This window comes from Equus asinus, chromosome 11, assembly GCF_041296235.1.
Source record: "Equus asinus isolate D_3611 breed Donkey chromosome 11, EquAss-T2T_v2, whole genome shotgun sequence".
NCBI lineage: Eukaryota > Metazoa > Chordata > Mammalia > Perissodactyla > Equidae > Equus > Equus asinus.
This window is the reverse complement of record NC_091800.1, coordinates 13,731,222-13,755,799: the sequence shown is the minus strand read 5'-3', so window position 1 is coordinate 13,755,799 and position 24,578 is coordinate 13,731,222. Positions and strand designations below refer to the sequence as shown.

Genomic DNA, 24,578 nt, shown 5'->3' with positions numbered 1-24,578 from the left:
CAGAAATCTAGTAGCTTGGAGAAAGAGGTTTGCCAGTTTCATTCCACGAACCATCGTTATGCTACACATACTAATAAAAGTCTGAGGTTAGAGTGTCTGTAGTATTTAGCCATTACCTAAAATGCTGGGAAGGGGGCCTGGGGGCAGTTATGTTGGACATATCCTTGAAATTCCTTATTCAGGGAAGTGGGATGGGAGGGACATGAACTGGCATGAATATTGGTCTTATTTTGCCAATTAGGAAGAAAACCAAGTGTTTCTTCAGTAAAAATGTACCATGGATGTGACTGTGAAGTGTCTGAATAAAAGGTCTCACACCTCTCTGACTAGACCATTATTGTCTCAAAAGTCAACTTAATCCAGATGGGATTGGACTATGGGGAAATAAAGTGACTAAAGACTTGAAACCCACATTTATTGTGATTGAATTGCTTCAAATTTGTCCTCTGGCTCTCTTGAGGAGATCTGAAGGGGCTCATTTTCTCACAGGTTAATAGGACCCAGTGTGTAGGTCGAGCACTCCAAGTTATCTTTCCCCTGAGGACAACAGCCTCTGGCTTTTTTTGAAACTTATGAAAAAGAGTTCTTCACAGGCTTCCCATATAAGTCCAGTCATTTTCTTGATTTCACCCTAAGACTTGAACTCTCAAGAATATTTATTTGTTCTTTCTCCTCATAAAAACAGTACCCATTGCTTTGGGCTTTGCAAGAATGTACATAATAATAAACACGATGCACTATAAATAGCATTGACCTTCCAACCATGTCTAACAGAATTCCCTCCTGACACGCCTGGCATCATGGTCTGGAGATTCAGACGTCACTGGATTAGCCTATCAGGGTGATTCCAGAGGTAAGACTCTCCCACATGGATTTATAGCAAAATAGCCTTAGAGACTTTACCAGAACGTTGCACGATATTTAAAAAACAGTATTTCAAAGGCCTTAGTGTACATAACCATCACCAATTAGAAGTTCACTGAAATAAGTGAATTTTGCTTCTACTTCGATTTAACTGATAACTATTCTTTCCCTGCTGACACATTTTCCCTCAGATTAACCAAATGCCTATGTCTTATGTCATTTAGTCCTCTCAACAGTCTTATGAGATAGGCAGTATTATTCCAATTTTACCAAGGAAAAGAGAGAGCCTGAGGGGTTAACTAATTTGTCTAGATCACGTGGCTAGTAAAACGGCAAAGCAAGGATGGAAAATTCAGGATTTCCAAATGATTCAGTTTTATTCCCATGTTTTTGTACCTCCACCAAATCTTTCAGATGGTGGTCTCTCATTCTGCAGGGGTACACATGGCCACGAAGAGGGATCTTCTATTCCCTAATTCCTCTCAGCCATATCCAGCCTTTTCACCCAGCAACCCTTCCTCTGTAGAAACACTTGTCTCCTAATCCCACCCTCTCCACTGTTGTCCATGGCAAACTGATAGGCTGCTTCTTTACGTTTCTGGGTAATTTTGGCACTTGTCTCACAGCTTTTCTTTATTCTCCGTCTTTGCTATCAACCTGAGAGACTCAATATTATTGTGGATGACCCTTTGTAGCATCTCAGTCTCTTTATTCCTCAGCTTCCCCCACCCCCAAATCACTGTGTTTACTATTCCTTAGGAATCCACCCTTTGTTCCTCCTTAGACCTCCTCACCTGAAGATCTAAACATGGAATGGAAGAAGGAAGAAGGACCCATGGTCTGGAGGTTGCTGATTACAGCAAAGAATCAGTTATAGGTAGTAGGTGACAAAAGCCAGCGAGAAGAGTAGAAGGCTTTGGTCAGAGAGCACCAAGGCTTGAAACAGTGGTTTTCAAAGTAATGGGTCTTCAGTAAACCTCAAAATCCTGCATCATTCTTCTTCTAGTGGTGACTGGAAGAAGGAAAGGAGTGACTGTGTCTACATTTGCAGTGAAGAGCAATGGGGAAGGACACTAGGCTATAAAAGCTATTAATTGATAGCAGGAAGTGATCAACAGAGGAGTCCAAACTGGTGGTCCAAATCAGGGAGCACCAGGAGACATGGTGCTCCATGGGGATACTCAAAAGCTGTGGGGTGACCACTGGGTGGTCTGCAGTCATGTGAGACGGGGGGTTGGGTTACTTTATTTGGATATTGATGGGAAGGGTGCTCTCCGAAGGCTAGAGAATGTGAGTAAACAAGGATACACATGATGCATCTTTCATTCAATCAGCGTTAATATTTGTTATCCTTTTCCGGGCTTTCCTCTATTTCACCATTATCAGATTAACCAGCCTAAAACAACATTTTTCATCATGTTATTCTCCTTCTTAAAAACTCCATCAGTCCAAATGTCTCAGCTAAAAGTAAAGATTAGCTGAAAACCTACCTCTCCAGTCTTATTTCCATTTCTTTTTATCCTTGGGTTTCCAAACTCCTTTTTCTCTCTTTTTTTCAAATCAAGGATGACTTTTGTTCTTCCCCATTCCACTCCCTCCATGCACCCCATGTTTCTAATGATTTTGCCTTCTCAATTGCATTTAGGTAATAAGACACTTCTGATTTTTAAATTAAAGACATGCATAATTGTCAACTAGAACTTCAGATCAACATGAGAAAATTAAGCTTACTTAACTATAATGATATAATTTTACTCAAAGCAAATTACTTTAGGCTCTATTTAGAGTGTGCGTTCTTGTGGAGGATGGGGAGGGTGATAAATATATGATTTTTGGCAGCTTTCTGAAGTACTAAAGTTAGTTCAGGATGCCTATTACCCACCTTTTTTGGGCCTCTGGGGGTCTGTGGGTCTCAGGTTGGGCATCAGACCCAGAATGAAGCCAGGGTCTTTTCCAGCCAGACTCATCTCCTCATTTCCCAGTCCCACCTCTGTGCCTCTGCTCATGTCACTCCCTTTGTAAACCCCTCTGAATTCTGTCTGTCCTTCAAAGGGCAGTTCAAGTTCCACCTTCTCCCAGGAGTTATTTGCAGACTTCCCCAGTCCATGACTGAACTCATACATCACTGAACTCATATATCACACTTTTTGTGTCATTAATTTGCACAATTTCAGGCCTTGGATTGTTAGTTACCTTTTATGCTTATGTAATTTGCTTCCACATTGGATTTTAAACCGCTGAACGTGCAAGAAAAAACAGAAAAATAAAAAAATTTTCTTTATTCCTCTTTGCCTACACATAGTACCTAGCATAATGCCTAATTTAGTAAATACTTGTCAGTTTTTGATAATCATTCTATTTTTTTTTTTTTAAAGATTGGCACCTGGGCTAACAACTGTTGCCAATCTTCTTTTTTTTTTTCTACTTTATTTCCCCAAACCCCCCCTGTACACAGTTGTGTATCTTAGTCGCAGGTCCTTCTAGTTGTGGGATATGGGACGCCGCCTTAATGTGGCCTAATGAGTGGTGCCATGTCCGCGCCCAGGATCCGAACCCTGGGCCGCCACAGCAGAGCGCACGAGCTTAACCACTCGGCCACGGAGCTGGCCCCTATTTTTTAAGGAATAAAGACAAAGTATTAAAATCAGTTTTGATCAAATAATGCTCAGTACGGTTCTCACCCACCTAGCCAGCAAGTCAATAAGTTCAAGTTTTGACATCCCATCAGGAAGCAGTCGGGGAATAGCAGCAACACAGGTCCTGAAAAGATCTATTTTTGGCTTTCTCTCACCCCTAGAATTTGAAAATAAAGTTTAAACATAGGTCAAAGGTTATCAGAATTAAAAAAAAAATCAATCAAATATGTGAACAAAGACTAGAATCCATGGCTTCTGAATCACTGCCTGGTGTTTGCTCCATATTATTCTCAAATGTTTATTGACTTTTATAGCTAGGCCAGTTCTAAGAGAACTTATAAAGATTTAAATATTTGACAAAGGTATATATCTGAAAAGAAAAATGCTGATATCACTAGCATTCCACCATCCGGCTTGCCATTCAGTTGGGCTCTGTGGGGTCTGGTCCCTGCAGGGGGCATTTAAAACACTGAATTCACTGAAATGCCTAATGCATCAGTACATAAGAAATACACGGCAGTCTTTCCTACATTCAGCATTTAAAAATGGGATTTTAATATATACAAGGAATGGTGCTTCTAACAAGCACGACATCTGGAAGCTTCTCTCCCTGATGAGTTACACTTCTCCTCTAGAGTCCCCAGCCCTGCTTTTAAAAAAAATTAAGTGCTTCCAAAAATAAGTCTTTCACAATGTTAAGTAAAATCCTGAAAAATATATATAGTTGTGCACCCATTTCGGATTTTTAAAATTATACTGATGTGCCTGACCTCTATGGAGATTCCTTCCCTCTTTTTACTTTCTTGAGAATATAAATATTAAAGGTAATTAATGCCTTTTGTATTCTGTTGTAAAATCTCAAGGAAAAATGTAAATTTTGTGATAAATTATTTCCATTTTTAGGTGTTCAAATAGATAACTGTTTGATTCTTAACCACATATTTTATCAACAACCTTTATGGAAAAACTAAATGACACATCAAATCTTTCAAATAACTTAAGTGATAAAATATAACAACAAAATTACATTCTGATGATTTATTCTTCTGAGAATAAATATAAAATTGGCAACCAAAGTAATGCAATCATAGGATATAAACACAATCACAACAATGCAAAGTAGCATAGAAGTAATTCCTTCTTGGAGCAGTAATTGTGGTCAGAACAGAAATGCAATAAGCAGAATTATCGTCTCTATCATCTGAAGATGATGATCAGACAGAAATTTTGCTCTGTGACATGACTTTTTAGCATGCTTTTGTAAGCTTCTTAGGAATGAATCAGAAACTGTTTATGTGAAAAATAAAACAGGTATATGCTGACTTCTAAAATACTCTGCTTTTGTGGAAAGTCATAAGATTACTTTCTCTCCTTCTCCACAGTCCTTTTGAATGGGATGCACGAGGACTCTAGAGAAGTCTTCAAATGACATCCTCAATAGCTGTACAGAGTTAGAGCCTGGTGATCTCTCCCCACTGTTCATCTGCAACACAGTGAGTTGTTTTAACAGTTCTCCTAACTTGCTCACCAGATGTTTTAAACAGCCGGGATTATTTTCATATCTGTCGGAAAACAGATGACCCTGCCTGGCCTGAAGTGTAGGGGGAATTCTGCCAGGCTCCCAGGCTGATAAAGCAAGCCTAGATTAGAAACTCTAATTGGTGCACGATTTCCTTTTACTAATGCAGTCTTTGCTCTCTGGGCTTTTATAGGAGCATGTGAACTCTCCAAATAACATAATTTTTGTTAACAGATATTATTATTATATATTATATAAATATTACTATTATTTGATAGCATGAACCACAAAAGGGATGAGGAACACAAACGGAGCAACACAGAATGCTTAAATGTTCAAGTTCATACCCTAAGCAGTGCCTGGGAAAGCAGTGGACCAACTTTGTATGTCAGCTCTAATGACTGTTTCCATTAATGTGTGTGGACCACAGCTGTCTCCTGCTAAATGCTTATATGATGCCCTAATGTGTCCTTGTGTTTTAGAAGTGTAGCAATGAGTTATTTTCTATCAGGGATCTGCCTTAAAGCCTAGCATCAAAAATATTCCTAGCCCTATTTTGGGGTCTTAAGATGGTTGAATAGGAAAAAGCAAAGAATCACTTTAGAAAAAGTTTAAGGTATTTGTTAAAATACAAACGAAGAAGTTTACAGTTACATTTAAACTTGTACCTTTTTATGGTTTTGAAAATATTGTTTTGGTCTTGACCCTATCTTATGATCTCTTGATTAGAAATATAGTTTTCCCTTGAAGGTCTTTCATTTCTTTACTGTTTTGAGAGGAAACAACTACACGGCAGAACTTTTAAAAGCATTTCTTATATCTTCTACATTATAAATCGAAAATTGCTTTAATATATTCAAAGAGTTTGTAATAATGAGGTTAAAAGTTTATTGACAATCTGACAAATTTGTGAGGTAAGAACTAGAGACATAGTATAATTAATGTTATTAACCTTGATCAATTTTGATTCTGCTATGGTTTTGGTTGAAAAGTCTAAAGCAACATGATCTTCATATCATCTAAATCAAATGACTGGTAAGCTGCAGGATAATATGCATTGTGTAATCCCATTTTTGTGAAGAAAATATGTATATACATAAATTTGTGTTGACAGAGGGAAAGGTCTGGAAGGAATCACACTGTGCCAAGTAATGGTTGCAGATTCAAGTGGAGCCCTGATGAGGTGGCTTTCATTTTAACTTGATAGGCTGCTAAACATGTATTTAAAATAATCTCATATTTTTCCCTTTGTTTTATCATGTTTTGTTTTGTCATACTTTGTTTTCGATATGCTACCATTGTAATAAAAATACACACCCACAATACGAACTTCCCTGTGTAGGTAACAACTCTCCAACTAATTGTGGTATTTGGAACTGGATATGCTGAGTGACAAAGGAAATTTTCCTCATTATATTTTTGGAAAGCCGCACAGGTGCCAAATATAATTTAATTCACAGTCCAACAACAAAGTCCAAACTTTCTTAAAGTGTAAAGTTATAACATAATCCTAGTTCCTGCCATAATTAATCAAAAGTAGCAAATATAAGCTGTATGAGTTTCTTCTGCAGAGCTCTAATCACAAATCCAGATCTTAGATCTTGGCTAAAAAGACTTGATTTCTACATTCAAAGCTACAAATGCTTTCTTAAATCCAGTGTTTCAATGGCACAGTTGCATAGAGACTATTAAAAGTAGGTTTAACTCTCACAGTTCAGGAACTATTACTAGAAACAGTGAATCTGAGATTTATAAAGATGGAACGTCTGTGAACTGATGATGTTACCATACAGCATGTGCTGTGATAAAGCTTGGGAGCAGAACATCACTTCTGAAAAATGTGGACAGGTAAAAGAGGCTTGGGCCCCATTTTCTAACTTACTGGCCTAAAGATACTTGAGATATAACCAAAATAGATCTAGCTCAGGTTTGACCTTATTTTTAGAGTTAGTCAAATATTATCAAATTATGTTTTTACTATTCGTAACACTTCTTAGAACTCTGATTCTAAGAAGATGAGAACAAAATACAGAATAAATGGGAAGAATAAATGAGAAGAATCTCTAGTGCTGTCTTTTAGTGAATCAGTCGTTCACTGAAAGCTCAGTGCTCGCTGTACTCACGTGATCATGTCTTCGGGTTCTTTGTTCAACATCTGGACGTTAGTTAGCATCATACATCTTCCTACTTCTTTATCAAGGTGCCTTAAAATGTTGTCCACAGCTTTTCGTACTTGAGAATAATATAATGACATGCCTGAAAAACAAGGATTATAGTTATTTCTTTGACTAAATCTTTCAAAGAATGAAACCGTAGTTTATTTATCCTCTATGACATTTTTTTCCTGAAGACTTTTCCTGGGTCAATGACTTCTTTGAGCAGAGGCTAATTCAATCTCTTATCTGCAGTACTCTTAGCATAATGGCCTGCACTTAGTAAGTGTTCAAATAATCACTTAAATTCAATAAATAGGAATTCTAATACTTCAAAGGGAAATATTTGCCAGGAAAGTTAACATAAACAAGGAAATAGAAAATTTTACTTTAGAATTTTTATGTTTCTGGTTAATACAAGAAGACTCACCATTATTAGTGATTATGTGAATAAAAGATAATTCTCATTTAGGGTTAGGATTTTAACAACTTCATATTATTCTCTGAAATATATGTGCGGATTTTTTTTCCAGTAAAATAAAATGACTTCACATCATAAATTTTAAAACAAAAAAAAATATATTTTAGTTATATTATTTTTACTGCTTTCAGTAAATACAGTGTCAATATCCTACAGTGGAAGAAAAATATGTATAGCATATACATTTCACAGATGTATATGAATTTTATATATTTATGGATACAATACGAATGAAAAGTAAGTTGCTTTGCATCTCAAATTTGAACTTTAATGAAACAATTACTAATGGTTATTTCTCAATCACTAAATCTTTCCGAACTCATTTAAGAATTGCTTAATGAAAGATAAATATTTTAAAGCAAAGTTTCCTCATGTGTTTCCTTCAGGCCTTTGCAATCCAGGAACTATCCTAACCAAGTACCTACTACAGTAGGTATCTAAATTCAGGGACTCAGTAAGAATGAAATAAATGCAAATAATCACCTCTTTGAATTAAGATAGCTAAATTAAAAAGAAAATAATCTCATGTAGGCTGAACCCACAATACAACCTAGCGTATGTGGGATTTGGCATGTTTAAAACACAGGTTGAACTAATTTTACTGAAGAAAAAGAAGGAAAGGAACCATAAAAATGAACAAATATATCGTTGCCTTATAAATAGGGTTCTCTACCAAAGGACACAGATGTCTCAGAAATTTACTGTAAATTGTAGATAATCAATATTTGGAAGTTTGAAAAGACCAGACAGAAAAGTCTAACATTTAAATGAAAAAAGGTTTACCAGGAAGCTCCAATAAGTTTAAAGAGCAGTAAACCAAAGCACGGCCTGAATCAATCAAAACAACTAATGTTGGAATGTCTCGTCAGCTCCTTTTACGAAGACTTTTTAAAAGCAAATCTCACTAAGGGTAGGTATCTGTTGGTCATTTTCAAGCTTAATAAGGCCCAGCTCTAACACATCCTTGAAACCCACCAATCATTTTGGCTTCCTCTTCAGTTAGCGTTTTACTCAAATATGTTTTCTTCACTCTCAGTGTGTTTCCTGAAGGGAGAACAGCCCCTGTAACCGGCATGGGAGGCTCACCATCTTTCTGCTGCAAGCTATCAGCTATGACCAGGAAGGCCCGTAAGCCAATGTTCATTCTCTGTGAGAGACAATATGTTCATGATTAAAAAAAGAGACCCAATTAGCATCATGGAATTAAACTACCAGTCTTTTAGAGAAGTTAAGCTTGGCTCCCCATCTAGATTAGCATGAGAAAGTCTTTTAATATGCACAAGAGTTTAGGTCAAATCTATGAAAATAAAATTAAGTTTCTGTCACTGTTTGTTGCTGCATCACAAGAAAACAACTGGGAAGATTTTCCCCAAACTTGGAGGGCATGTTTCAGATGGTCATACATCATATTCTGTTTGGGGGATGCTGGGTGCCCCTCAAAGGGAGAGGCAGTCATCCTCTGGAGCAGCTGCAACTAAGGCAACTGAAGTAAATAAAAGGCTCTATGTCTCCCGGAGGGAGAGAGAGGCCACGTGTGTTAATTCACAAAGACTGAATGAAAACAAACAGGAATTCCAAATGTGAACCGCAGAACAAACATCGTCTGCTCTGAACTGCAGGTTGTTGACTTTGATTCACAAAGGCTGTCAAGTCTGAAAATAATTTTTAAAGCTTCAATGCTGCAAAACCTGTTACTGATACAAGCATACAAGCTTATAAGAAGAAACGCCATTCTGGGCCAGATTATCTTCTTCAGGCTCCGGTAAGGCAAGATGTTGGCTCTGAAAGATGACTCAGTAAGACAGCTGCTCCCAGGAGAGATGACCTTAAAAGGTCAGAAGGCACTAAAACATCTGTACTTCCTTAAACAGCCATGTGAAAAACATTTACACACATATTTTCAAACCACGTGAAGTAATCAGTTCACAAAGTAGATTACTATCTACAGCAGAAAATAATTACTAGTACTAACAATGATAATCTAGTTACAATTTATTGAGTCCCCAAAATACATCCAGGACTGCTCATTAACTCCCATCTTTAAAATAGCCATACAAGGAAGGTATGGTTATTCCCATTTTTCAGGTGTGGAAACTGAGGCCACATAACCTGTAGGTGAGAAGTTATGTGTCTAAGTCAGGTTTGCCTGTGGAGCCTAATTATGTTTTATAACTTAAAGTAACAACTATGTCTATTCATTCTCAAACTATTTATTCAGGCTTCAAGGAATGATGACATTTCAAGCAGGATTTGGTGAACATTTCTCTGCTCATTTATACCCAATCCAATGTGTACTTGATGATTTTATGGCCTTCAATTATATTCTATTTCCATTTTCTAGAATGAAAAATTATTGACTTTAAAAAATTTCACTGTATATCAAAGTCTATTAGTTCCTTCATTTATTTTAGTTGTTCTTACATGAAATGTTTTCTAGGCTTGCGTATTTTTCCCAAGACACAGCATCGTTTTGGGTGAGGAAGTATAATATTCAATTCAGGAAACACAGTACCAACAGAATAACCATGGATTGACATAATGGTCAAGCCTCAGTTATTTACAAGTGGATTATCTAATTTATGAACCATCCTTGCCAGTTCTCTTAGTTTTACTTCCCTCTGGACAATACCAAGCGAAGAAGTAAGATGCGATAATTTGAGACATATATTTTGAACTTAATTTCAAAAATAATTTTTAAAAAATATTTTTATAGGTTTGCATCATGTATTACCCCTTTATGATTTGTCTGGTCTTGAGAAATTACTTAACTTTTCCAAGACCAAGTGTCAGCTTCCTTTCTATAAAATGAGGGTAATTATACCTATTGGTCATACAGGGCTATAGTGAGGATTAGAGAAAATGTCTGAAAAGTTCCTGCTGGCAAATATATAAGATAGGCTAGAATCTCCATGTTATTTTTTTTAAAGTCAAGTTTACTGAGATATAATTCACATGTAGTAAAATCCACTCCTTTTAGTTGTGTAGTTCTCTGAGTTTTGAGAAACATACAGAGTCAGATAATCACCATCACAGTCAAGATACAAAATATTTCCATCATCCCAAAAAGCTCCCCCATGCCTCTCCCAACCCCAGCACCTGACAATCATTGTTTAATTTCTCCCTACAATTTTGTCTTTTCCAGAGTGTGATATAAATGGAATCAAACACTACATAGCCTTTTGTGTCTGGCTTCTTTCACTTAGCGTAATGCTTTGGAGATGTTGCGGCAATATCAGTAATTTGTTCCTTTTTATTGCTGAATGGTATTCTATTGTATTGATGATTCATGATTTGTTTAGACAGTTGTTGAACATGAGTTGCTTTCCTGTTTTTAGTGATTATGAACAAAGCTGCTATAAATATTTGTTCAAACCTTTGTGGACACGTTTTAATTTCTCTTGGATAATTTCTAGATCATATGGTAAGTGTATGTTTAACCTTATAAGAAACTGCCAAACTGTTTTCTAAAGTGGTTGTACCTTTTTGCATTTTCACTAAAATAGTATGAAGTTCCAGTTGTTCTGTATCCTTTCTCAGCATATCTCATTGTGGTTTTAATTAGCATTTCCCTAATGACTAATAATGTTGAACATCTTTTCATGCACTTATTGGCCATTTGTATCTCTTCTTTGGTGGAAAGGCTGTTCATTTTGCCCATTTAAAAAACTGGGTTATTTTCTTATTGTTGAGTTGTGAGAGTTCCTTATATATCCTGGATAGAAGTGCTTTGTCAATATGTGTTTTGCAAACACTTTTTCCCAGTCTGTGGCTTTATAATTTATTAACAGTTAATATTAATCTATAGTATCTTTTAAAGCTCAGACATTTTTTATTTCGATGGTGTTCAATTTATCAACTTATTATTTTGTAATTTATGTTTTTTGTATCCTAAGAAATTTTTGCCTAACTGAAGCTCACAAAAATTTTATGTTTTCTTCTGGAAGATTTATAATGCTGGATTTCACATTTAGGTTTATGATTCATTTTGAGTTAATTTTTGCTTACAGTGCAAATTACGGGTCGAAGTTCATTATTTTGCAAGGAGATGTCCAATTGTTCAGCATCATTTATTGGAAAGACTATCCTTTATCCATTGAAATAACCTGGAGCCATAATTCCCGAGCAAGAGAAGACTCTACTATTTGGGCCCTGGGCTTCCTTCGAGCCAAAATGCCCTGGCTTTGCATTGGCTTTACCCTCCCTCTCCTCACTCACTGGCTACAGCAATTCAAGAAGCCTGTGATGTCATTAGACACCAGACAGAAACTCCCATTTTGAGGCTTCTTGGGCTGTCCCTAGACATGTGGCAACCTTAGCACCAAGAAGAGAATGCAGGATGTGGTGGGAAGGAGCAAGAGGATGCCAGAGACCTGCCTTCCCTTTTGTGACTAACCAGCTGCCTCTTTCGAGCCTTTGGGCTCTGGGCTTCCTTCCTCATTGACAGAATGAAGGAGCCAGATAATATCTGATGATGGCAACAATCTTTTTAAAAAATTTTTTATGGTGTGCAATTTATTTCACTTCTTTTTGCTTATGAGTTTGTAATATCAATATAATTTTGCAAGGAGATCTAGAAAAGTATTCTGTTCATTTTACTGGTAAAAAAAAAAAGATGAAGTTCAGAAGGCAAATGTCATATAGCTAGTAAAAGTGGTAGAACCTGAGGCCAGTGGCAAATCCAACTTTGCTGACTTCGGGTTCAGTATTCCTTCTACAATCTCATAGGGAAAGGGCTGCAAAGAGGCAGCTTGCCAGGCATAGTTCTCTTGGCCAATCATGTTTTTAAAAGTTTAAAATTGACTGTGCTTTTCATTGGCACAGGCCCCAACACTCCACGTTGTATATCATACCCATGACACATTCATTTCTATGATCCGCCTGGCCCTTTAGTTGGGATGCTTCCACAGGAACGTATATTCATACATTATTTATTTAATCCCACTGTGTTTTAGTATTTTACTATTACATGTATTTATTCTTCTCTGTTTCATCACTTCCCAATATTCAACCTGTTAATCTGCATCAAAATAATTATAAGAAAAAGTACTGACTTTTCTAAAATAAAACAACCTGGCTGGTAGTGACAGACGATCTTTTTGGGCAAGGTTAACTCTGTTATACAACAACAGAATATGGTAGCACATCAACCTTTCATCATTCTAAGTCTATTCATCCAAAACCTTACTTCTGAAATTCCATCATCTCTACTATTTAGTCAAATAACACGGACAGAAATAAATAGAAGGCTTTTTAGAAAAATGTCCTTCACTCCATTTCCCAAAGTTGCAGAGCACAGGTATGGCTCTGCCAATGCATGCTCTGTTAGGAGTACACAGGAGGATCATTCATACCTCTGGATTGAGACTGAAAGCCTTTGCTGGTTTCCCCACACAAAGAAAATCAAAAATGATTTCTTTCATTGCAAAATCTAAACGCTCCTATAGTGAAAAAGAGAAAACAAAGCAAGTGTTAAAATACAAATTCAACGTAAAATATCTGTTTTCATCATATGCACCAAACAGGTGGCTGCTCAAAGAAGAGAGGTTCTGCTCAGTTTTATGGCTCACAGGGAGTCCCTGAAGGAGGACTATGCCCATCCTAACCTGTGGTGGAGCTGCTTTTGTTTTTGGGTGGCATGCAGAGATGCCTTCATTATATAATATACACAATTAGCCCCTAAAGAACAGAATGACTAACGACAAAAAACCAAAAAAGTGAAAAACCAAAACACTTGGTGTCTCTGGGCTTATAGAGAGTCCAAACTCTTTATGCTTGTACTACAGATGCTGATAGCTTCTTGAAATTCAGTTTAAAATGTATTTTTGAAAATAATACTGCAAAACGACCATTTTCTAACATTACAAATCCTTTGGCTCATATTGTAATAGACAATTCTGCAAGTGAAATGAACAGTCATCAAATAAGGCATATTTAGGTTACTTAAATGAGAAAGTTTAAGTGAGGTTCTAATAATTTGAGGCAGTGGCTACCAAGATATGACAGGTTCATTTTATACAACATATTCCAGAATAATAAAAGTACATTCTCAGCCACATGATCTCTACATGTAGAAAAGTTACATTAATTTATCCGCCTGCAAAGCATATAATGTCCTTTCCCTAAGCACAAATATTACAGAGGCATTTCATTATACCAAAAACCCAAAGAGATATCATATATTCAATAGTCTGTGAAGTAACAATTGAACCTTATGTCTTTACATCAATATCAATTGTAACTCAACAGTATTTTCATGCCTATTATTTCTCTTTATCCACACAACATTCTGAGGTATAGTGGGAAAGCATTTTCACCTACATTTTACAGACAAAGAAACTGAGAAATAAGATGTTCTCTGACTGGCTTAAGGGTAATAGAGCTGGTGCATGGCAGAGGTTGAACTGGAAAAATTGTATTTTCATTTTCCTCTGTAAATCACAGGAAGTCAAACGTGGGGTAAAACCATTTACTCACATAGTGTTTTAAAAAGTCAAAATCTTGGGTCTAAATAGTACAATAAATACTAAAAACTATGTTTAATATTATTGGACCCCGTGTTTAAGTAAAGCAGTACATGTAAAGTGCTTGGAACAGTTCTTGGCAAAGAGTAAGTGCTTGATAAATGCTAATATTCCTATTACATTCTTATTTTCAAAGGGTGAAAGTTAGAGATTATTTACTCCTCAAACTTCACTAAATTGTCTTCTTTTGATTTCCTCCAAACATCAGACTCTTCGCTTCCTACTGACTTACAGAATCCAGCACAGAGAATCAGGAAAAAACAAGGAGTAAGAGTCAAGAGACTTTTGCTAATAGGTTCTGTGACCTTAGATGAGTCACTTAAACTCTGTCTCTCAGTTACTTCATTTGCCAAACGCTGAAAACACGTGACATATCCATGTCACGATTTGTTCTGAAGCAAAAAAAAAAAAAAAAAAGAAAAGAAAACTATGTGTAGAAACACTTGCAAAACCATTCTAAAAAGTCTATACATGTAAGATATTATTTTAGACTCTTCATCTGTTAGTACTTCATAAGAAGGAGACTGGCTACTTCAAGGCAATTAGAGGACTCTCAGTGCCAGAAGTTTCTCCATTACCTGGGCAATGAACTGGATGATTTTCACAAAGATGTTCAGAGGCATGTCCCTTGGCACCACACCACGGGACCCTTTGGGGAAAAGCGTTGTGATGATGGTTATAAGACGGCTGAAAGATAAGGGGAAAAAAGAGAAAACAAGCAAGATTGGCTGAGCTCCAGTTCTTTAAGGGAAAATGGCAGATGTTTCATCTTATCTAAGTATCAGAGAGAATTCAGAAAAAGAAAACAAACCACTTCATCCCTTTTCCATTAGCATAATTACTCTACGAAAAGTTTTTCTGGAAAACTAAGGGCAGTTGGAAAATTATAGCCGTTTCCTTTGTTAAAGAGGCAAATGCAGCCCTGGACACGAAACTTGGCAGAGGCTGGAGTTTCTGTAATGGCTGCTGAGCCAATGACCAAGGAAAGCCTGAAAATGTCCTTAGGATTTAGACCTTTTAGAAACTGTCAGGTTTGAACAGCTTCTAGTATGGTCAGCATAGGTAGCAATAAAACAAAACACCCTCTCCACTGGCTGAGTGTGTGGTTACCATTAACCCAAGCCAGCTTCTTACCTCTGAGTAGCTGTGTTGCTTTCACATTTAATTCGAATCATGTAAACCCAAAGTAATCTGTACAGAGATTCCAGTGCAACTCGAGCCATCTTGGGGTCTTTATTCTACAATAGAAACCAAGATGTAAGATTGTAGATTAAATGGTGATGTCTGGAGATTATTCTTTTCTGAATGCCTGGAAATGGAGGGCCCCAGGTAGGTGGCAGGGTGCCTACGAGACACACTGCATCATCTGGGACTTATGGGGTACTTGCCTCCCAGTGCCCATTGGGTAAATGATCTATGAAGAGGGACCCAAATAGCCATGGGGAGGGACAGAGTAGTTCTATGGGAACTCATGTCATTCTCTCCTTTGCCAAGGTGAATACTTGAGATTACCTTCTTCCTCCAGCCCTAGGGAACCTGTATCTCCTAGCACCAAGAGGAGATCAGTCTGTTTTTTCTATCGTTGATTATGCCCTTGTAAATACTGCTATTGCTTTGATTCCCTGAATCTTCCCCCTCACCTCCCATCTAACTCCCCTCCAACACTTAGTGAGACCAATGTGTAGTAGGCACCGTGCTAGAATCTGAGATATAGAGGTAAAAGATAATCCTTTTCCCCAAGACGTTCACACTCCGTGGGGGATGGGAGACAGATAACAAACAATCATCTCTAAGAGAGAAGGAAAAACTGGTAGGGACAGGAACTACAGAATGGAAATTAGGGCAACCTATGGCAAACCCAATGAGAGAGGTCAGGAAAGGTTTCCAGGGGCAGACAAAAACTCAGATGAACTTTAGTCCATTCATTTACTCATTCGTTCCTTCAACAAACATTTGAGTGGCTACACTGGGCCAGGTACTGTGCTTGGCACTAGAAACTTTGAATGATGTAAAAAAAAAAAAATGATGGGGAAGGAGAGCATTTTAGGCAAAGGCAACAGTACGTGGAACTAAGAGAGCTGGTGAGAGGGGTCATGTTTCAGAACCTGGGAATAGTTTGCATGCCAGTGCCTAGGGCCAGGTGAATGAACAGTGGCTGAAGAGGCTGGAGAGGAAGGCAGGGGTCACCTGAGGAACCCTACATACCCTACTCAATAAGGGGACCAGGGTTCTCATGATAGTGACAGGAGGCCACTAAGAAACCATGAAAGAAGTCCTAGTCTGCAGTGTGGGGAAAGAAGGAGATGCATGGAGACCAGCTGTGGCACATCTGCCAGCTTCCAGGAGACAAAAAATAGGCCAGAGAGGAGGGACTTGATTCCCTCCCCACTGTCCTACCTTACACAAGTCATATTCCTCTTGATTTACAAATCACAGATTGGGTGGCTTCCCTGATGCCTATGGGATCAAGTTATCATTTCTCGGCACAGCATACCTGACCAGTCAATATGTGGCTCTAGCCTACCTTTTCTGCCTCCCCTCCTGTTATTCTCCCACAAGCTCCCTAAACTCTAGCTAGGCCATGTTTATTCCATTTCTGTGTCAGGAGGGGGTTCCCCTCAGTCCCCTATCTGCCTTGCATCCTTAAGGTGAACTCTACTCCCTTATAGTCTACTTGAATGTCCCCTCCTTCATGCAGACTTCTCTGTTCCTCCCCAATATCCTGAACCCCATTAAAACTAACTATTCCCTCCTGAGGGTCCCCTGACCCTCACACAAACCTCTGGCATAGCCCTTCAACTCTTTACATAGGGTCTTGTTTAGACATCTGAAAGGAAGGGCATTATTTCCCCCTGACATCTGTTAGAATTCCTGCCATTCTGTGGGGGACTGATAAATGTTTGCTAAACAGTCTTTCAAAATCACTCTTAACTCTCTTAAAGGTCTTTTGCTTTTATGTTACTTCTCTTCCCTTATTCATTTATTTATCTTGTCATAATTGTTTTAGCTGTTTTATTCTTAGTGTAGATAATTTGGGTACTGATGATTTTGTTAGAATTCATAATTGTTTAGAGATTATCAAGGATAAAGTTCACCTTAAACTATTTACTGAATAAAGATGAGTCACAGAAACAAATTCTATGGAAAACACTCTAGGGAGCAGTTTTTTAGATTTAGGAAAGATAGATTTCTTATGTCTATGTAGTCAAAATAAGTTTTTAGTGTGATCATTACTGTAAAATTCTAAACTTCTATATGCATTTTGGTCTCTTTCTGGACTTCTTTTTTGTTCTGTTAGCCGTCTATTCATGTCCTAATACCACATCATTTTAATTTTTGAGGCTTCAAAATGTGTTTTACTATCTGGCATGGCCTACCTTCCACCATCCACTGCTCTTTTTTCTTTCCTTTCTATTTTTAGAGTTTTTCTAGATATTTTTGCATGTTTATTCTTCCAAATAAGCTTTATAACTCGTTTTTTGGGCTCCAGGGAAAAAAAAGCCCCAACTTTTTAGAATCATACATTTACACATAAAGGATCATTTTTCGCCTGTTAGTAAAACACGTATGATATACCTTATAATTTGTTGAATGTTCTCATTACATAAAGAACTTTAGTAAACTACTGAACCAGTAAAAGTTGTATTTAATATATTCCATCATTTAAAAATTTTGGGAATTCTAATTATCTTTCCTCGAATCCCTCCAAATCAGCAAATGTCTATGATGTCCTTACGTGGTGGTTAAAAGCAGACCCTAGACATACACTGTTTGGATTTGAATCCATCCTTGCTCTTCAATTTGTTAGTGAGGTGGCCAACCTCAGGCAAGTTCCTTAATCTCTCTGGGCCTGACGTTCCCCGTCTGTGATAATCTTCCCTCCCTCCTAGAAGTGTTATGAGAACTAAATAAGTTAAAGCATATAGGGCACTTGACACTGTTGCTGCCCATAGTACCTATTATTATGTACAAGGCACCAGGATCTAGCAGCAAGCAAGGGACATGTAGTCCCTGGCTTCAGGGAGCTTCCATTCTAGTGGAAATGTTTCTGCCTTTGTGATTTCCCTTTATTGGTATAGTATATAAAGTATTTTTTGTTTCCATAGTGTATCATTCAAATTTCTCTCATGTGCCTTATCTCATGTTGTAAACCTGATGGGGTAGGACGAGTATCATCAAAGTTTCAATGAGGAGCTTAACTGAGATCTCTAGTTTAAACGATTCATTTTACCGTCTTCTGTTTAACTTCAGCCTCTTTTATACTTTTTCTGTTCCTGTACCCACGATTATCTTTTTGGTGCATCTTGCTGTGACCGATGTTCTTTCCCCCTTAGACTATCTCTGAGATTGCCTATTTATGCTCCCACAGAGACTGAGAAGCAAATGGCTGACTTAAGTTTTTATTTTATTTTACCCTTGGATCCTGCACTGGTAAGTGGTTTTCAGCATTTCAAGATGATATCACAGATGGCTGCAGCTGACTCCCAGAATGACTTCCTCACCTTACTTCCACTCTCCGCACTGACAAGCGACATTCTGAAACTGCAAATGTGATGGTTCACCTCCCTGCATTTAAAGTCCCTAAGTGGCTTCTGATCAGATCCTGGACAACATCCACATTCCACGATGTGGAACACGAGGGGCCTTTGTGACCTGGCCCCCCATTACCACCTCCAGCCTCCACCTTGGGCGAGGTGCACCCCATGCCCTAACTCCCCTTCTGCATTTCCCTGAATGCCTGGAATGCCTTCTTACCCTTGGTCGACTTGGAAAATTCCCGATCCCTGGCAAGATTCAGTTAGATGTCATCTCCTCTATTACACTCCTCTGCCCCTCCACTCCTTCCTCCACCCCAGAGACTGCCAAGTGCCCCTGCTCTCTGTCTTCTAGAATGCTGTTCTCTCTGTTTACTTGTATGTTGACTACCAAACTGTAAGCTCCAGGAATTTTGGTTTGTTCATCTTTGTGTCCTCAGTGACTGCCATTACAGCTGGTTATCAGTAAATATCAAATTAAGAAAAAGCAACCTCAGGGGAGTAGCTGAACAACCTGATGCATAAGCCAGATTTCTTTATACAAAACTTATACAAAAGGCAACTCTTGGTCTACAGCTGAAGCTAATCTACATGATATAATGATATTACTAAACATCTTACACTTGTATGGCATTTTGATATTTCAAAAGTATTTTCACATACTATGACATCAGTTGAGGGATTTTTCTCATTGAGAGAGGCCAAACGACTTGCTCAAAGTGATGAGGCCAGTAAATGACAGCTGGGATAGGAACTGACTTCTGCTCCAATACGTACTGTTTTCTCAGAAACTGGAATGTATATGTTACATGGTGCTTATTATATGAGGCATTGTCATCAAAGCTGCATGTACATTAACTCATTTTAATTCTCACAACAACATATAAGGTAGATACTGTTATTGTTCTCACTTGCCAGATGAGGAGATAAAGGCACAGAGGGGCTAATAAGTGGTAGAGCCAGAATTTGACACTAGGCAATCTGGCTCTAACGTCTTCAGAGCATTAATTTTTCTCCTTCAGTTTAATACTATATGGAGGCTGCTCAGATATATGCTACTGCCACCTACCAGACTGCACTCTACTTGAAAACAGGACTTCTTCCTCTTTGTCTTTGCATTTCAATAGCAGCTAACATAAGAGGGGCTCAAGATATATTTTCAGGATGTAGACATTTTTGGCATATGTCTCAAACCACGGACTTCTCTGTCAAAGATCTCTACTTCAAGATTGAAAGACTATTTTCCCATTGGAATCTGCTTTTCCACTAATTAATCAACCAACAATTAATGTATTTATTATGTCTCTGAAGTTACATTGACAGAATTGTTTAAGAAACTAGTAGGCTTCAGAGTGGATCTTCCCTAGGCCTCTGCATCTCATCTCACTGCTGGTCACTGACACACTTATGCGACATGTCAGCCTGCCCAACACCATGCCCACCTTCTTTATTTTATTTTAGTATTTATTTATTTGGTGAGGAAGATTGGCCCTGAGCTAACATCTATTGCCAATCTTTGCCTTTTTGCTTGAGGAAGATCGTCCCTGAGCTAATATCTGTAACAATCTTCCTCCATTTTGTACGTGGGACCCTGGCACAGCGTGGCTTGAGGAACAGTGGCTTGAGGATCCCCTCCTGGGATCTGAACCCATGAAGCCCAGGATGCTAAAGAGGAACTAATGAACTTAGCTACTGCACCACCAGGCTGGCCCCCACCTTCTTTAAATTTTGCTTTTGATTCACTTAAAGCAATTCAGTGTTAATAGTAACAAGTAGGGAGAAATGAATTTACTGATAACTTGGCTGGTGGTAGGGTCATTGGACGGACCAATATTTCTCAAGGTCCATCAGCTGACCATTTGCACCAAGTCACCTGGGTTTCTTAAGTAGATTCCTTGGCTGCACCTCAGACATTCTAAACCAGAATCTCTGGAGGTAGGTTGCAAGAAATTGCATTTGTAATGGGCTTCCTTGGAGACACTCATGCATGCTAAGGTAATGATCTATTGACATAGACAGATAAATAATTTTAGTCATCTATTGAACTTGTTATACTCAAATACCTTCTAGTCTTCTCTTCCATTTCAACTAAAGCCATTGGAATAAATCTACTTCTTTCTGTTATATGTCATTGCACATCACAGTCAAGACTTTTCTCCTATTTGGCATTTCCTTTTGATACTTGAATCAATTTGCTTTGATCATAATTCACTCTTTTTGATGACTGTATTATCCAAATAATATATGTGCTATCATTTAGGATAACCTCTAAAATTACCATACCAACAATTTACAGAGATTATTTTTCTATTCAATGGCTGAATAATAAAGGCCTTCATGGAAAGTAATACACTTGTCATCTGATCACTAATTTTTAGACCCAGTTTACATGCACTATTAGAATTTATAAATTCCACTTTGAAATGTCCCTTTGACAGATCTGAAACTTAGATGATAAGAGATTTTCTCAAGTTTCTAGAAATGAAGTTAACATCAAAGCAGAATAACTACTTCTTGAAAATTAATATTTAAAAAACCTAATATTGGGGCTGGCCCAGTGGCTGAGTGGTTAAAGTTTATGCATTCTGCTTTGGTGGCCTGGGTTCATGGGTTTGGATCCTGGGCGCAGACCTACTCCACTCATCAGCCATGCTGTGGAGGCATCCCACATATAAAAAATAGAGGAAGATTGGCACAGATGTTAGCTCAGAGCTAATCTTCCTAAAATTAAACAACAACAAAAAAGAGGGTGATTGGCAATGGATGTGAGCTCACGGTGAATCTTCCTTATCAAAAAAAAAAGCTAATATTGTACCGTTTAAATTTGACATTTACAAAGAAAATAGTAGTTCTTTTAAAATAAATGGTGCCATACATTTTAATGCATTCCAGCAACGACTGTGGAACCATTAATATATTACTCAATATCCCCATTTATAAAATAAAGATATTATTAATACCTTTACTATTATATGAAAAGTTAAGTAAAAAGCACTCCTTAAACTTCATTGTGATTATTACACACAAATACATATTAAATGCTGAAGACAAGTTTCATCAAATACATTTATGACAACTATATTCTTTTTGAGACTCTCAGTGGAAATCAAGAGGCCTTCCTTGTACCCTCCCTCCCCTGCCCTCCTAAATGAGTCATCCTCTATCATAATATCCTATTTGATTTTCTTTATAGCAGTTATCACTATCTGAAGTTTCTTTTCTAATGCAGTTGTTTACTTGTTTATTGTCTGTCTCCTGCACTAAATTACAAGGTCTAAGAGAACAGAGAGTGTTACTGTCTTATTCATCGCTATTCCCACACCTAGAACAGCACCTGGTACACTTCTTGTAAAGAACTGTTGACCCATCAACTGACTGAACAAGTGAATATATTCAAGTCTTAGCACAAGCAGTGACTGAGATGAAAGGAGAATCATTTTTAATTCTGTACTTTGGTTTCTAGGACTATGAAACTAGGCTGACTAATGTCTAACCTTCAGGTGAAGTATTGCTATCTGAGCAACATTTTTAGAAAAACATAAATAATATACAGGAAAGCTCAGTGCAGCCAGTGACATTGTCAGGATAGTCTGTGACATTGTATGCAAAGCCCCTACCACTGGCCTATCTCATAACAGATCTTCAATTAATGAAGCTCATAACAGATCTTCTGTTGTTGTTATTACCCACAGAGTAAATACATTTCTTAGCTTTTGAGGTTTACTTTTTGGCTTTGTTTTGTTTTTATAATCTGGACCTCAGTGGTATATTATATCCATTATTGTAAAAGAAAAGAAGTAAAATTCTCCCAAGTACATCCATTTCGAAGGATAAGAAGCTAGCACGTAATTATTATGAACACTTAATAAATACTACATTTTGAAAGAACTATTAATAAGTGGGGATTCATAACAAAAATTAAAAATACGATTAAATCAAGTTTTCAAAACACATTTCCTTTTTTCAGAATTAGGTATATTATGGCAGATGTGAAGGGAATGTATCATTTTTTTATAGCTTAATACGCTCAGATTCTGACTTAAAATACATAGAAGAAAATAGTATTGGTCACCACTGACCAAGAGCTCCTGAAAGATATCAATGTTGTGATGAGAAGGTGCCATAAATTTCTCATCACTTTACAACGCTATATTGCTAATATATGAATGACCGAGTTAACTAAGTGTTAATAAAGTCTTCAAGTTTGTGTCACCAAAGCAGCCTGCTTCTGACAGACCAATGCTGAGGATAAACCAGGTCACTGACATTAAATGAGCGTTGGATCTGAGAGCTTGTTTACTTTGAAAGCAACAGACTTTTCATGCTCATACACACTCCTATTCTGCTATATGTCAAGCTGCCACCTTGATGACTCAGCTCTGCAGAACACATCAAAGATGGCTACCAAGTTCCACATGCAGGGTTCAAACACTAGGTTCATTATACTTAAGCCTGTGTAGGGGAGGGGGACACAAGCGAGAAGGATGCTGGAGGGAAAAAGGGGGAATGGGAATAGCGGGAAGAGTTAGTTTGCTGGTCCTTTATAAAATGATATAGTTGGCTCTAAATCCCATAAATTACTGAAGGTATTCAAGACAAAGCATACTTCTGAAGCCATGGTAACTAACATACTTCAGGTATTTCTTCCCTATTGAGGACTCGTGAGGAGGTTTGGAAGGTTTTCTCTATATTTATGGCATTTTAAAATGGTCCCATTTAAAACTTACTGGGTTTAGTTCTAAATATATGTGATACAATTTTATTCTAATTGTAATTCATCAAGGATCTTTTTATATCTTTTAGACTTGGGGTGATGAATTCCAACAATTTATTATCCATAAAGTAAAACATCATTGCCTTTACTTTCCCTAATAACCACCTGTTTCATGCTTCCTGGGGTACAAGACTCTGCAAATGGCGCACGTATCTCCCTACTCCCCATTCTTACATCCCTGACTGTCTGGATCATGCATTTTGAAACTTCATTACATATCCCCTAGTGAAATGCTAAGGTTCTCAAGGATAGGGACTCTATTCTATACCTATGACTTGACTTCCCCATCTTTCCCACTTCCAGCACCTTCCCTCACACAGGGAGCACTTCATAACTACCATGAGTTGAATTGAATTCTGGAATGTGGTTCAGTCTCTCTATGCTATTGACTCTCTATATTCTCTCTGGTCTTATTGCATTTCTCTTTTAGACATCCTGATGTTTGAAATGTTTGCATAGGGAAGCATCATCAGTGTGCAGCCCCGCTTCTCTCCAGAGCCATTTATAATCCTGTTATTAAGTCATTTTGCTGGCTTTGACCAGAGCTCCAAATAATATTCTAACTTTGAAGCAATTAAGTTCCAAAATAAGATTGTGCTGCTATATTTCAAAAGCAACTTTGACAAAAAACTTTTGGTCTTTTTTGGTCACAATATTAAATTGTCATGCAAGATATTATTTTAACTCTAACAAAAATTCATCAAAACATATGCAGCATAATATATAAAGAAAAATGCACTATGGATGTTCTTAACCATTTCTTTTTTGTTTTGAACAAAATGACCACTTTCTATTTGTGTAACATGTAAGAGGGGGAAAAATATGTTTAAGTGGAACTAATAACTGGATAACTTCAAAGTGGACCAAATAATAAAAAAATGACATTGGGCTGCATGCTAGAGGTGAATGACAGATGGATAAATCCCTAAAGAAAATCCCTAAAGAAAAGATCTAAAAGTGGCCATTACATAATGGTTGATAACCCTGAAAAGCATTTTGTCTTTCAGAATACTTAAAAGCTTAATTCTATATCCACTGCTATTATGTTTCACTGCCAATTTGAAGAAAATGAATGATTCTAATCTTGGATTTCAC

The 24,578-nt window shown here is 37.5% G+C and overlaps 1 protein-coding gene across 8 annotated transcripts in view; it reads right to left on the bottom strand.

Moving 5' to 3' along the window:
- FRY (FRY microtubule binding protein) overlaps nucleotides 1-24,578 on the bottom strand; it is a 407,136-nt gene that overhangs the window by 118,372 nt on the left and 264,186 nt on the right. For all 8 annotated transcript variants that reach the window (XM_070520479.1, XM_070520478.1, XM_070520476.1 and 5 more), the window contains 6 exons: nucleotides 15,309-15,412; nucleotides 14,753-14,861; nucleotides 13,005-13,091; nucleotides 8,629-8,800; nucleotides 7,143-7,275; nucleotides 3,550-3,657 (listed from right to left, as the gene is read on the bottom strand). In XM_070520479.1, the coding sequence (XP_070376580.1) occupies nucleotides 3,550-3,657; nucleotides 7,143-7,275; nucleotides 8,629-8,800; nucleotides 13,005-13,091; nucleotides 14,753-14,861; nucleotides 15,309-15,412 (713 nt within the window). The remainder of the gene's footprint in view (nucleotides 1-3,549; nucleotides 3,658-7,142; nucleotides 7,276-8,628; nucleotides 8,801-13,004; nucleotides 13,092-14,752; nucleotides 14,862-15,308; nucleotides 15,413-24,578) is intronic.